Below are 12,501 nucleotides of genomic sequence, written 5' to 3'. Positions count from 1 at the left end.
TCCTCTCATACATGTTCTGCAAGAGTTTTATCATGAAGTACTATTTATAATGGTGATGATTCTTGGAGCAACACGTGAATAAATGTACACATGTCACCTGATCTAGCGGTTCACTTCTCATTTATGAGGCGGAATGTGGGTCAAACATTAAGTGGTATCGTGTTGCAAACAAAATGCTATATTAAAGATAGATGCGTCCGTTAACATAATATCACAGTCCCTGAAAAGACATGGAGATTCGTCGAAATTAAGGATTTCCGGTTACTGTGGAAAAGTGTTTAACTTAGTTTGGAAAGTTACAAGGAGATGCGAGAGCCTATGAGAAACTTAATGTTGTTAGAGGAGTCTTCGTCCTATTCTACAATTAAAAACGTCATCTTGCGGTTCCCCATCTGAGACATTTTAATTAGTAACAATGACATGCATGTTTATACTGCGGCAACACGTTTTCTCTTTTCGTGAGATAAATGTGAGCTCTTCCATCATTTGCTATAAAAATAAATAGTCTGATACGATAACTGCTGCGAACGTTTCACGATTTGAGCTGAAATTCCTACTGTGTGTAGTGTTGGTTTCCTTTAAAATAAAATTCGAGCACATTGTTGCGGTTTATGTTACCTGGTACTATGTACATACACGGATTCCCTTTCATTAAGTATTAAAAACAGCGACACTTCTACTTGAACACGTGTCGAAAATTTACCGGATAGGAACGGTCCTCATTTGAAACATTGCGGTTATGAAATGAGTTTAACGTAAATTTTATTTACGGAGAATGAACACACTTGTCAGGCTTTTGACCTACAAAATGTCAGATCAGTAACTGCATGTAACGAGTTGTTTTTGCTTGTGTGACGAAACTAAATGTGCCGGTACTTTCCCAAGTCCCCGCGAAAGTTTTACGTCCATCACAGTTGCCTGCGTTTCATAAAGTTCATTTTTTTTTGCAACGAGATTCCTACTGGCCTCATTAATACTTGGACATTCTGTGAAAATTCATTAGCTTGTTTTTATTTCTCATTTCTCTGTTAGTATCACTGTATTGTGTTTAAATTCTAAATCGTTCCGACAACTGTCTTACCGAGGCTGGCGGTTGTGTGTCAGCGCCAATAATACTGGGCAGTTTTTGCGTAAGGCGAAAGAAGAACGGCTGAACATAATTTCATTAGGCATATTAGGGTAAAAGTACGTTAGGCAAGGATCCGCGTCACGAAGAGTTAAGACGTCGCCATGCGGCACTGCAGACACCACGGTCGATAAGAACAGCAGACAGTCGCGTAGCTGAGCCACCGGATGCGCGCGCTCGCGGCTCTGCGCTTGTCGCATTGCAGGTGGGCGCCAGCCAATAGGAGCGCACCACTGCCTCTAGCCGCTGTTGCCGTTATAAAGGGGCGCGCCATTCGCTCGCGCGCATCCGGGCAGTGTAGACGTGTGTTAGCGAGAGCAGCGACGACTCAACCATGGCGGATCAGCTTACCGAGGAGCAGATCGCAGAGTTCAAAGAAGCCTTCTCTCTGTTCGACAAGGATGGTGACGGCACTATTACAACCAAGGAATTGGGAACTGTGATGCGTTCCCTCGGGCAGAATCCAACAGAAGCAGAACTCCAAGATATGATAAACGAAGTGGACGCTGATGGCAACGGTACGATCGACTTTCCAGAATTTCTCACCATGATGGCGCGCAAAATGAAGGATACGGACAGCGAGGAAGAAATCAGAGAAGCATTCCGCGTGTTCGACAAGGACGGAAACGGCTTCATCAGTGCCGCTGAATTGCGACACGTGATGACCAACCTGGGTGAGAAGCTCACCGATGAAGAAGTCGACGAGATGATCAGAGAAGCGGACATCGACGGTGACGGGCAGGTCAACTACGAGGAGTTCGTCACAATGATGACATCCAAGTGAAGTGCCGGCTTTGTGGTGCGGGAGAGGCGGGTTTTTCGGGACGCTTTACAGAGATAAAAACACTGCATTTCTGCTTTCCATTATGAACAAACGATACACTATGAAACAATGAACTGAGTAGAACTCGTGTATTTAAATCGTCGTGTGATGAAGTGATAAACCAACGGATGAAACTAAATTTTTGTAAAAAAATTGCCCTCGACCTTTACCCCCCTTATCACATCACCTACTTAACTATGAGGTTTGTTAATCATAATGTGTAATGTTACACTTAGGAGTGCATATTTGTGTTGTATAGTTTAAAGACTATTTCCTGCGTTGTGGACCTATTTTCCGGTCAAAAAGACAGTCTTCGTTTGTTAGTTTCGGCCCGGCCCGTCCGGGCCCAACTAGTTCTTATCGATTAGGTCTCCTACATTTTCCTGTGCGGCCTTCCTTCCACAGCATGTACAGAGTAGTAGTTATTCTAGGCAGATTTCAGACTTGGTTCGTTTTCCATATTTAGTGTCTGCAAAGTACCAAATCAGCAGCGACCTGTGGAGCATTTGGTGCGGCCTGCGGTGCTACTTGTGGAGGTGAGTCGCAGCTGATGTTTGTAACAATTTTATAGTGGAAGTACGTGTTGCTCACTACGTCTTGCCACGTAAAAAGTTTTCCAGACATACATATGTCTTTGTGGATTCTGATAAGATATTAATGGTTCTTCTAGCCAAGACTGCATTCATTAAATGTTAAATGTAATAACGTAGTACAGTAGCTCAGCCTGTACACACTTTAATAGCCAACGCTATTGTGGGAAAGTTATTTTTAGTAGCGGTCGGCGTGGGCACTTGGATTCGGTTGCTGACGACAGTTTTTAGAAAGTTATGTGGTGTTAAAGTAGTGAACGCTTTCGCTCTTTAATTACGTATTTTATTGAATACCTGTTGCTACTAACCTTTGCTGATCAAATTCAATAGCATTGTTTTTATTGTAACGTTCGTGTTTTCCAGGGTCTTCGAAATTGCAAGAAATACTGGGCTCTTCCAGAAGACCTTTTTGGGGTAGATGCGTACTACGTCTTCAAGATTTTACGATGGTAGAGTATATATTTTTTTCTATAGTCATTAATAAATTGACGATGCTTTTATTAACCTTGTTCATGAACAGTGAACATGTTTTGCACTATTCTCTCAATGTTTGTGTGGTGTAGTATTGTAAATGCCCCCGATTATCATCTTCTGTTTACTTAGCGAATTGTTGACCTATACATTGGAGAGCAGAACGAGTTTTGTAAGATGGTTAAGCGGAACTGCTTAGTTTCGTAACTAAAATCTGCGAAGGAACTTTGTTATGAGTTGGCATGTTTTGACATATGTCATTACACTTCATAATTGAGCTATATTTATTGCACACTAACATGGGCCGATTTTGATGACTACGTGAAGAGCTGTTGCAGTAGTAATAGTGGTGTTCAGAATGATTGTCCTTGCTTGCTGTGTAGCTAAATTAGAATTTAGCAAATCTGTTGACGGGCTGTCATGTTGAAATAGTTGGATATTTCTTGACTTCAGTATTTGGCTTTAATTTCATAATAATTATGTTGTTTTGTTATGAACTAATGGGTTGATTGTGGAAAGGCTTGGTTTTAGCCTCTGATATGGTGGCTGTTGCTGACACTCCTCTTGCACCATTCCCACTTTGATTTGAAATATCCAGATTTCCTGTTTTCTCAGTCTGCAAATGCAGTGAAATCGGGGTACATAGCAAAACTGAAGATACCTAGTGTCATTTATCCACAGAATCTTGTTGAAGGGAAGAATAAAATAAATAAACATTGGTCTTCATTTCATAACCATTGTGAATATGTGACCATAATGTAAAGTTTGTTTGCAAGCATTATTTCAGGGATCTTGATTTCAAAACTTAGCATGCATTGGTGAAATGCTGATTGTGCAGATGTGAATCTTAAGAGTAGCAGTTAGATTCCTCATCATGCGTTACTGCTCCTACACTTGTCTTTAGAATCACCTTTCTGAACACGTTGTGAAAGTGAGTTACACAGCTGTGAAACCAGTAAAATTTGTAATTTACGAGAAATGTTGTTGGTTTTGAAATGGAATCAGTTACAGATAATAAAAAGATGGGCTTGTTTGCTAGTGTGTGTGTGTGTGTGTGTGTGTGTGTGTGTGTGTGTGTGTGTGTGCGCGCGCGCTAGCTGCTTTGTGAACTATTGTAGTATAGTCTTACAAAAATTTCTTCTTCAGTAATAGGAATAAGGTGTTTGATAAGCATAAATGTTGAAACCTTTGAGCTGTTCTTATTATCCATTTCAGTTTTTTCTACACTGACAATTTTAAAGGTACTTGAAAACCAAATTCAATTTCATAGAATTGCCTGTATTACAATTTTAATATATCATGTTGAACAGTTTGCATATGTATTAGGCTGCTATGTGTTGTTGACGGATAACTGAAATCTTTTTGTATTTGTTCATACGTGGAGTGGAGGAAGTTACCACACACTTTAGAGAAGCTTTAAGATTTGTTATATACAGATTACTGTGATGAAATAGCAGCTTTGAAACTCCAGGTTGGAATATCGGTAATACGAGGGAAAAGATATTTTTGCTCACTGTAAACATGACCTGTTTGGTTGCAGACAGGCCCAATGAAAAGACACAGCTTTAGGCCAAAGCCTTCAGCAAAGTCAGTCTCTCTCTCTCTCTCTCTCTCTCTCTCTCTCTCTCTCTCTCTCTCTCTCTCTCACACACACACACACACACACACACACACACACACACACACACACACACACACACACACAAACAAACAAACAAACAAACAACTTCCAATTAAAGATGATTTGTGTAAAAGCTATAATGAGTACAGTCTGTCTGTTGTGCCTGTCTGCAACGGGACTGATTCTTTATGGTCAGTAAGCAATCTCTTTCTTTCCTTACATTGTTGAAATATCACTTTGGTTGGGTTTAATGTCAGCGTAGGAAATGGGGCTTGCCTCCCTATTATATTGCTGGTGCTTTGCTTATGGCTTCTCATATTCAGGAACCTGAGATTATGGAACTAACAGGTATTTCTCTTGTCTAAGTAGAATTGTTCAATCACCTTAAGTATTAATGTCTGATTACTTACAACTAATAATGCATCAGTGAAATTAAACAGCATTAATCATTGAGTATTGCAGTGCAGTTGCACGTAGTATTCATTGCCGGGGTTGGTAGTAAGCGAAAGTACTATCTTCACAAGATCTGTAGCTCTGTTCATCCAGAACTGAGTTGTTAATACTGATTGAGTGAATGGCATATGAATTGAGATGCAGGTGGGCGTTAATTAGCTTAAAGGTGCAAGTATCTGTAGAGGCAGTAAAGCATAAATGAACATCTAGGTCTGAGCTGTAAGATAATTGTGATGGAGTTTTTATCCTGCAGAAGATATTGTGGCTAAGTGCGAGAAAACATTTCTCTGCATGTAATTCTGCCTTTTATATGTAAATACTGACCACTGCATGTCTTAGATTTTAACAGATTTATTTTCACTACTTACGGGTGTGGTGTTGATTTAAGAACACAGCTTTTCTGTACAGATGTGGCTTTGTGCTTTATGTATGAGCAATTCGTGTTAAATGTTGAGCTTGAATTGAAATTTTTCAGGTATTTTTGCCAGTATTCTTCACTTTGCTGGATTGGATAGCACTAAACATGTTACTGATAAGTTCTTTCCTTCTTTTCAGCACAGCAGTCATCGAAGAATTGTCTCCGCACAAGCTGTTGGTTCAGTCTGTGGTCTCCAAAATTTGCTGTAGCTGGTTTAAAATTGTGATGTTTTGACTTAATCTGTAAACATTCCAAATAATTTTCATTCATTCATTAATTTTAATACTAAATACATGACGTTAGTATGTATATTATACTGTTATTTAATTTTAAAGAAATGTTAATAAATTTAAGTGTTTAAAACTGCCGGGGTTCAATAATTAATCCCCATACCCAAAAATGCTGTTTCTGGTGAAAATCTTAAGTTGCTTTAATGAAAGAAGTAGGGCAGCTGTGGTTTTTCCAGTGTTCACTAAAAATTGGGCAAACTGGTCATTCTAAATCTTGGTAGTTGGTTCGAATATTCTATTAGAAAAAATTTAAACTTTTAGTTGCTATCACAAACTTTTGACCACTGTTTTCTTTTAACGGTGATCTAACTGTTCCTTAATGTTGGCTTTATTGATCGGTGAAGTTGAAAAAATAACAAATGGGTTGGGGGTTCATGAAAACTAAAGCTGTGATTAGTAGTGAAGTTGAACTGACAAATATTTTTTAAGGGAATTACAAGAAATGGTGCCATATAAAAACTTATGTAAGGATTTCAATAGTTTGTCTTCTGAGTTTGATTTGTGATAATTTGCCGTTTGGGATACTGTATGTTGAAATGTTGTAATAGTTTGTTCAGGTTTTAGTTGCTACACCTTGGCAATGCAGAAAATTTTGATGGTTATTTATGGCTAAATTATTGATGAGAATGATATTCCGAAATCACTTGCACTAATGTTCAAATTATTTTACCACAAGGAATATTTGTTGGAGGCAACAGTAAAATTACACACAAATGGCTCATAAGTGCTTAACCCCAAAGTGGCAGAATTACTTCAAATTAACATTTAGAAATGAAAGTTCTTGTAAATGTTTTTGGCAGTACTAAAATTTTACCATAGAAGGAAAGATGTCCTTTCCCTGCAGTTTTAGTGTTAAGTGTGGCTTGTGCATTATGAATGAAAATCATTTAAATGAATAGGAATGAGACAATCTTGGGATTGGAAATGGGAATTGTATGAATATTTCATTTAGGAAAGTATCAGTGTTGGTATGATTTTTGTAGTTAAGATTAATGGTGACTAACAGAATGTGAGAGATGGTGACTGGTTCACAGTACTGGTTTTTGCCTTTGTAGGACATTGGAATATATAGTATGAGATAAATTTGTGCAAGCTCTTCCCCCTATTACAGAATCAAATGTCTCCTCTTTTCAATTTACATAAACAAGTGATACTGATTGGCAGGTGTTAATGATGGATATAACTGATTATGTTATGAATAATATTAAAGGGCCCAACATTTTGGGTGTATCTTTCTCATGTTTGCAGCCTTAATATTCTCAGTTTTTGGGATTAACAGTAGTTAGTCCTTACTGTGTCCTAAAGCGCATTCATTCATATGTAGTTTAGCTGCTGCAGCATATAGCTTTATAATGACTTGCGCTCAGTTGGTTCTGTATTCACCTCTGTTGTGATTACATAATGTAGGCAGGCTTTTAGAATTTATACTAAATTTGTGTTGCTTGCAGTTACATTGACCTGTTCTTAATTGGGTAGAGGTGTGTGAACTACATACATTAGTAGTCTGCACAACTGGGGATGTGGGACCTGAGGGAGGAGGTGAGGATGGGGAGGGGGGGGGGGGGGATAATATTGTGTATGTCTGGCAGACTGCTGTAGTCATAGTTTCCATGGCATGTTTATATCACTGTAAGATTTGGCTAACTGAAGTCTTGAATTTCACTGAAGCAACTGAATAGTGCAACTGTTTATCCGCAATGCTGCACTGCAGATTTTCTGTAGAGAGGTTTTCAAAACATGCAGTTTTGTCCGATACCATCTGGTGTAAGATATTCTAATCATAAACTGGAACATAATTTGGGTATATTGTTTGACAGTTGTACTCATACAAAGTGCAAATTGTGGGCATTGTATTACACACGTGTTAATTCGGCCCAACTGGTAATTAATTTAATGGCTGATTATAAAGAAGTTGATGAATCTGGTTGTGGACTGAGTAGTGGGTTAATGCACAAGGGAGAAAATATACATGAACTTCATTGGTGTGACTCGCAGATGAAACTTTGTTACAGTAGAGCTTACACATTTGTTTCATATAGACTACAGACATGAAAAATGATTAGCATGGACACACAAATGTATTGCTGTGTTAACAGGAGAGGCATGTGATGATTTCATTTGCATTGCTTTCGAGAGGAAATGTTTTAACGTCATAAGTAATAGGTTCCCCTTTTGCGTGCAGTTGCACCTCAATTTCAGTGACAAATGTAGCCTTTTTGTTCAGAAATTCACCGTACATTGTCTGCTTGTTGTGGGTCTTTCGTAAGATCCAGAGGTTGATCCGCAATATCAGTATTTAACAATAATAAGGGTCAAATTTGTATAGTCTTGTTCACTGTCAATAAATTGAAATTATTGTAGGAAAATGAAATTGTCTTCCTGCAATATTGGAACAGTGTCCTTCAGAAAGCTGGCGAAGTACTAAATGGGTCAAAGGTGTTACATTGCATTAACCAAGTAGTGTTCTTTGTCCTGTTCAAATTTGTGTGTCATCTTGTGTCGTGTGCCGTTTCTGGAAGCGTCCTAATAATAGGTTATTTTTCAGGAAACTAATACCATAATAGAATTAAATGTTGAACATTAGTGATACAAGTGATAAGTGCACAAGTGATGTTCAGTGGTCTTTCATGTAATTGTTCATTACGTAGCTACTTATTAATCTGAAGTAGCCACTGATATGAGTGAAAATTTGCTAGTGCTGGTAATAGTCTGGATGATTAATAAATCTGCTGATATGAAGTGTTAGAGGGAGTGCTGGAATGTTATGGAGCCTTCAGAAATTGTGGTCAAACACAACACAGTTTTGAGGAATGTCTCATTTCTACTTAAGTGACCCTCAGTTTATTTACACTGTTCATTGTTCTGATTGGACGAGATAAATTTACATTTAACCTCTTATTGGTTTCACTAAAAAATCGTAAATGTCATAGAGGGCTGATTAATTTTTTCCATTTTATCACGGATAATAGTTTCAAGGTGGTTTCCAATTTTTTGAAATGATTAGAAAGGGATAATTATAACTGGCAGTATGATTATTACAAGCATCTAAACAGTTCTATGTAATGGTGGCTTCATATACGAATCAGCTGATTTCTCAGTAGTTGTAGGAAGATACGTAGTACGAGCATACTCAAAATATTTTCGGAAGTGGCAGTGTTTACATCATAACTCACGTTTGGGGTAAGTGTCCTACCATCCAGTTTCTGGTGCTTTACTTCAGTAACTTCATATATATCCAGGTTGGTTTCTTTGAACAGACTACTGCCAATTTTTTCAACATCCTTGAATAACTAGACAGTTAACCTAATGTTGATGGGATACAAAGTTAATGAAAATTCTTAAAATATTACTAGTATGAAGAGGAAGGATGGTATCTTTAGTGGGTTATTTTCATATTCTGTTGCAGTAGAGGTAAACACAATACTCGTGAAGACATGATTGTCATTTGACAGAGGGAAATTGCAGATAATTCACTCTTATTGGCTATTGATACAATGTACATACATTATAAATATTTTGAAACTATTGCCTCTGATTATTCATTTGCACTTTGCATAAAAATTTGTTAGGGAAGACTATAGTGTTACTAGTAATGGTAAAATCTCAAACCACCACCATAATAGAACTTAATTTTCTGTCTTCAATTCAAAAATTTTCTAATATAAAAAAGTAAATGGTAAGGATGTGCAGAAACATTTGGACAAGAAAATCAACCCTGTTTTATTCTTGTGGTATTACAATTGTATTTTAAGACTTCAGATAGCATAAGGTAAACAACATAACAGGAATGACGTCATGCAATGACAGTAATCTCAAACTACTGGATATCGTACATAGTTAAAACAAAGTTGTGGTATTTATTTCCTAATGAAAACTTTTAAAGAATGTTAATGGTGGTGTGAGTGAGAGTTCTATAAACAATTGCTTGGAATGTTATATATATATGACACATACACACACAATTCAAGCTTTCGCAACAAACTGTTGCCTCGTCAGGAAAGAGGGAAGGAGAGGGAAAGACGAAAGGATGTGGGTTTTAAGGGAGAGGGTAAGGAGTCATTCCAATCCCAGGAGCGGAAAGACTTACCTTAGGGGGGGAAAAAAGGACGGGTATACACCCTCGCTCGCGCGCGCGCGCGCGCGCACACATATCCATCCACACAGATACATATATATAAATTTTTAAAGTTAAGAGCATCACTGCATTGTGCACAAAGTGGCTGAGCATTTCGTTTTGTGAGTGACAACAGTGTTAAGCTGTATTTATGAGTGTAATGGTAAGCCTTTGGTTAGTTTTTCGTATTGAATAAGGAGATATGTAATGAGCGCATGTCTTGAATGTGGTAAAAAATTAGTGGTTCATCTTACTATATGTCTACAATCCTGTTGGTTCTTACGACAAACAATCGTCATAAAGTAAATGAATCGGTCTGTGTCCGTATTGATTAAAGATGCATTGAATTGTGCCAAGATTAAAGCTGTTGGTGATGTAACATATTACTATAGAAACTGAAATAAGAAACTGTAGACATATAGTAAGATCAACCACAACCTCTGTTATACACTTCTCATATATGAAATGTACGATAAGCAATAACTTCTCGGCTGTTAAGTCTCCAGCTCTGATACAGTCTCCACTTTACCACCACGAACTAGAGCCACAGTAACCCAACCATTGCCATGTGCATTAGCGTCAGCGTAAGTGTAAAATTCAGTACATATCCACAAAACACTGAAGGACCATGAGGACCAGTGGGAAATGCATAGTACCCAGAACACTGCAAATAGTACACAAGCGTATCGAAGATATGTATCATAGCAACTGGCAGTAAATGAATGTTTATATATCTTTAATCAAAGATGGGAGCACAGCTCCCTCCATTGCCATGGTCCCCCCCCAGCCCTTAGATGTCAATGTCTGTTGGTGAATCAGCATCTGGATGACTTGGCATGGGTCATTTATCATGTTATTATTTCTTCTTATTTCCCCAAGGAAAGGAAGGCTTTTAACAGCTTTAACCGATGATATCGACAAATACTCGTACGAAATTCTCATTGTGGCATATTAAGACTTTTGCGTTTCCAAGGCCTTCAGTTGGATAATTTGTCATGAGACAGACATCCTGCCTCTTCTTTAACTTGAACATTGGAAAGACCCATAGTTTCAAGTTCCAGATACTTGCCACATTTCGGTGCCCTGAAAAATTATCTCGAAACTGCATTCTTCTTCTGAAGCAGGCCATTGTCACACATTAGGTTCATCCAGCCCATACTTTCCTTTGCTCTCCCTGGGGGCTGTGGTTTGGCATAATGCACAACAGTAAGTTTGAAGCTTGCATCATAACTGTGCTGAATTCCTCAGCCTGATGATGCTTTTCGCTCTAAATGGTCATTCTTATCATCTTAAATTGCGCTTTCTGACAAGTACACAACTGGAACTGAATTGTAAGCTCATGAAGCAGTACTGGTAGAGCTACAAAATCTTAACACCAATTACACGCTAGTAAAAGTTTACATTGATGTATAATAAAGTGTCTTGTTGCCAGTTTTGGCTACAGGTGATAGTTGTATTGTCGCAAATGAGCTTAATTTTTGTACACAAATTGTTTGTAAAGCAATACTGCATGAGATATAAGCCCCACCCTTACTTTTTGAGGATGGAATTTGAATAAAAAGTGTGGCTTATTTTGAGTCAATATGGTAATTTTCGTAGGTCCTTTGCTACTTGAATTCCAGTAGTTTGAAATGTAGGCTGGAATTTGTTTCTTCTGTTTAATCATACAGCTATTTAGCAACAACAGAATTGTTTAGATTCTTAAGATATGTTGGGCAATGCTGGAAAACATTTCAGACTGTCCAATTTGGCTACTGCCAAATTTCCATGAAATACTGTCAGTACCTGGGATTCCAAGGCCATTGGCTATACTTCACAGTGTATATCTTTGATTTTTTTAGGCAGGTGAAAAATGCTATTAATCATATGTAAGATATGCCCAATTTGACTCGATGTTGGTCCACAAATCAAAAGGAGGATTTGTGTTTGTCCATATTGGGTTTTGTGTTTTCTGGACACAGCTTACTTAATTATATGCACCCGATGGACATTTAAAAGGAACACAGAAATTAGGTGGTTTCATTAGGTGCCAAGATGGTTTTCATCCAATATGCATACCAAGTGGCCAAGCCAACGCTTTAAATTCCATTTACTAGAACTTCTAAGTATAGTATCTTTCCTTGCTTCTTAGTTTCTTTGCATCTTTTAAATGTATATGCTTTTAAATGTGGTCAAAGATTGCCAAGGTATCATCAACCTTAACAATAAAAAGAGTGCGAAAGAGGTAGAGAAATCTTCTTCAAAATTTTCCATGAAGAAATTGGTCTCAGCTGATGACAAAGGAATAGCAATGGCTATTCTATTGGTCATTTCATGTTTTCTACTATACAAAAAGTGAATGGTTGCGCTAATGATTGGTTGTAGCACAAGCCTTTTTTTTGTATTTTATAAAAACCCACAATCTTATTGGCATTGGAGCCGGTGGTTGCAAATTTTACACAACATTGTCAGAAAGGCCCTGATATCTTTAGTAACTCTGCAGTCTTTCTACTGAGAGTTGGTGTTTGATCATGTTTCAGAAGTTTGTATGTAATGTTGTCCAACTAAGCAGAAATTTTCTTGTGATGATCTGTGGCATTAAGAACAATTGTTGTA

At 37.8% G+C, this 12,501-nt stretch overlaps 1 protein-coding gene across 2 annotated transcripts; it reads left to right on the top strand.

Annotated features, from left to right (window-relative positions):
- The first annotated feature begins 1,381 nt into the window (after positions 1-1,381).
- On the top strand, positions 1,382-5,865 carry LOC124786054 (calmodulin). 2 transcript variants are annotated; one of them, XM_047254233.1, is made up of 3 exons: positions 1,382-2,485; positions 2,903-2,988; positions 5,645-5,865. In XM_047254233.1, the coding sequence occupies exon 1, from the start codon at positions 1,461-1,463 to the stop codon at positions 1,908-1,910; it is 450 nt and encodes a 149-aa protein (XP_047110189.1). In that variant the 5' UTR covers positions 1,382-1,460; the 3' UTR covers positions 1,911-2,485; positions 2,903-2,988; positions 5,645-5,865. The 2 variants fall into 2 exon arrangements, with proteins under 2 accessions (XP_047110189.1, XP_047110188.1); XM_047254232.1 differs by having other exon boundaries at positions 5,640-5,865.
- The last annotated feature ends 6,636 nt before the right edge of the window (positions 5,866-12,501 follow it).

This window comes from Schistocerca piceifrons, chromosome 1 (assembly GCF_021461385.2).
Source record: "Schistocerca piceifrons isolate TAMUIC-IGC-003096 chromosome 1, iqSchPice1.1, whole genome shotgun sequence".
Lineage (NCBI taxonomy): Eukaryota > Metazoa > Arthropoda > Insecta > Orthoptera > Acrididae > Schistocerca > Schistocerca piceifrons.
Note: the sequence above shows the minus strand (reverse complement) of the source record. Positions and strands in the feature narration are given on the sequence as shown.

Excerpts from the sequence above, each read along its gene's own strand:
- LOC124786054 (XM_047254233.1), top strand. The coding sequence starts at position 1,461 with ATGGCGGATCAGCTTACCGAGGAGCAGATCGCAGAGTTCAAAGAAGCC.